The sequence below is a fragment of the Caenorhabditis briggsae genome (assembly GCF_000004555.2).
Source record: "Caenorhabditis briggsae complete genome, chrI, whole genome shotgun sequence".
In the NCBI taxonomy this organism is placed as follows: Eukaryota; Metazoa; Nematoda; class Chromadorea; order Rhabditida; family Rhabditidae; genus Caenorhabditis; species Caenorhabditis briggsae.
This window is the reverse complement of record NC_013489.2, coordinates 13866566-13867177: the sequence shown is the minus strand read 5'-3', so window position 1 is coordinate 13867177 and position 612 is coordinate 13866566. Positions and strand designations below refer to the sequence as shown.

General features: G+C 39.1%; 1 protein-coding gene across 1 annotated transcript in view; it reads right to left on the bottom strand.

Annotated features, from left to right (window-relative positions):
• Positions 1-389: 389 nt before the first annotated feature.
• The window catches only part of CBG04381, a gene marked incomplete at both ends in the record, with an annotated part of 465 nt that continues 242 nt past the window's right edge, over positions 390-612 (bottom strand). The window contains one exon of the mRNA XM_045241490.1: positions 390-612. This exon is cut by the window's right edge and continues 242 nt beyond it. Within this exon, the coding sequence (XP_045092661.1) occupies positions 390-612 (223 nt within the window).

The window sequence follows — 612 nt, the reverse complement described above, 5'->3', positions numbered from 1 at the left end:
CAGAATTCGCTTCTTCAATTTTTCGCAATTTTTAAAATGCCTAAAATTTGAGAAAATAAGATTTTGCAAATTTTTCAAAAAATTCCGAATTCACCTGAATATCGAACCTGACCAATTCGTCCAGCATGCGCCAGTAGTGGCTCATGCTCGCCTTTGAACACCATTTTAAGCCAAAAAAATATTAGTTATCAGTTTCTTTTTCAATTTTGAAAATCTACATTTTTAAGAGATCAAAAATTAATTATTATCATTATTATTATTAAATTAGGGCCCATGTGACTGTACTGTACTGTATAGACAAGAAGGGGAAAAACAGAGCAAGGGAAATGTGTGTGCTCCTTTTTTGTTGTTGTTTTGTGCTCTTTTCAGGTAACCAGAGGCCGAGAAATTTAGAGAAGAGAGAGAGAGAGAGAGAGAGAGAGAGAGAGAGAGAGAGAGAGAGAGAGAGAGAGAGAGAGAGAGAGAGAGAGAGAGAGAGAGAGAGAGAGAGAGAGAGAGAGAGAGAGAGAGAGAGAGAGAGAGAGAGAGAGAGAGAGAGAGAGAGAGAGAGAGAGAGAGAGAGAGAGAGAGAGAGAGAGAGAGAGAGAGAGAGAGAGAGAGAGAGAGAGAGAG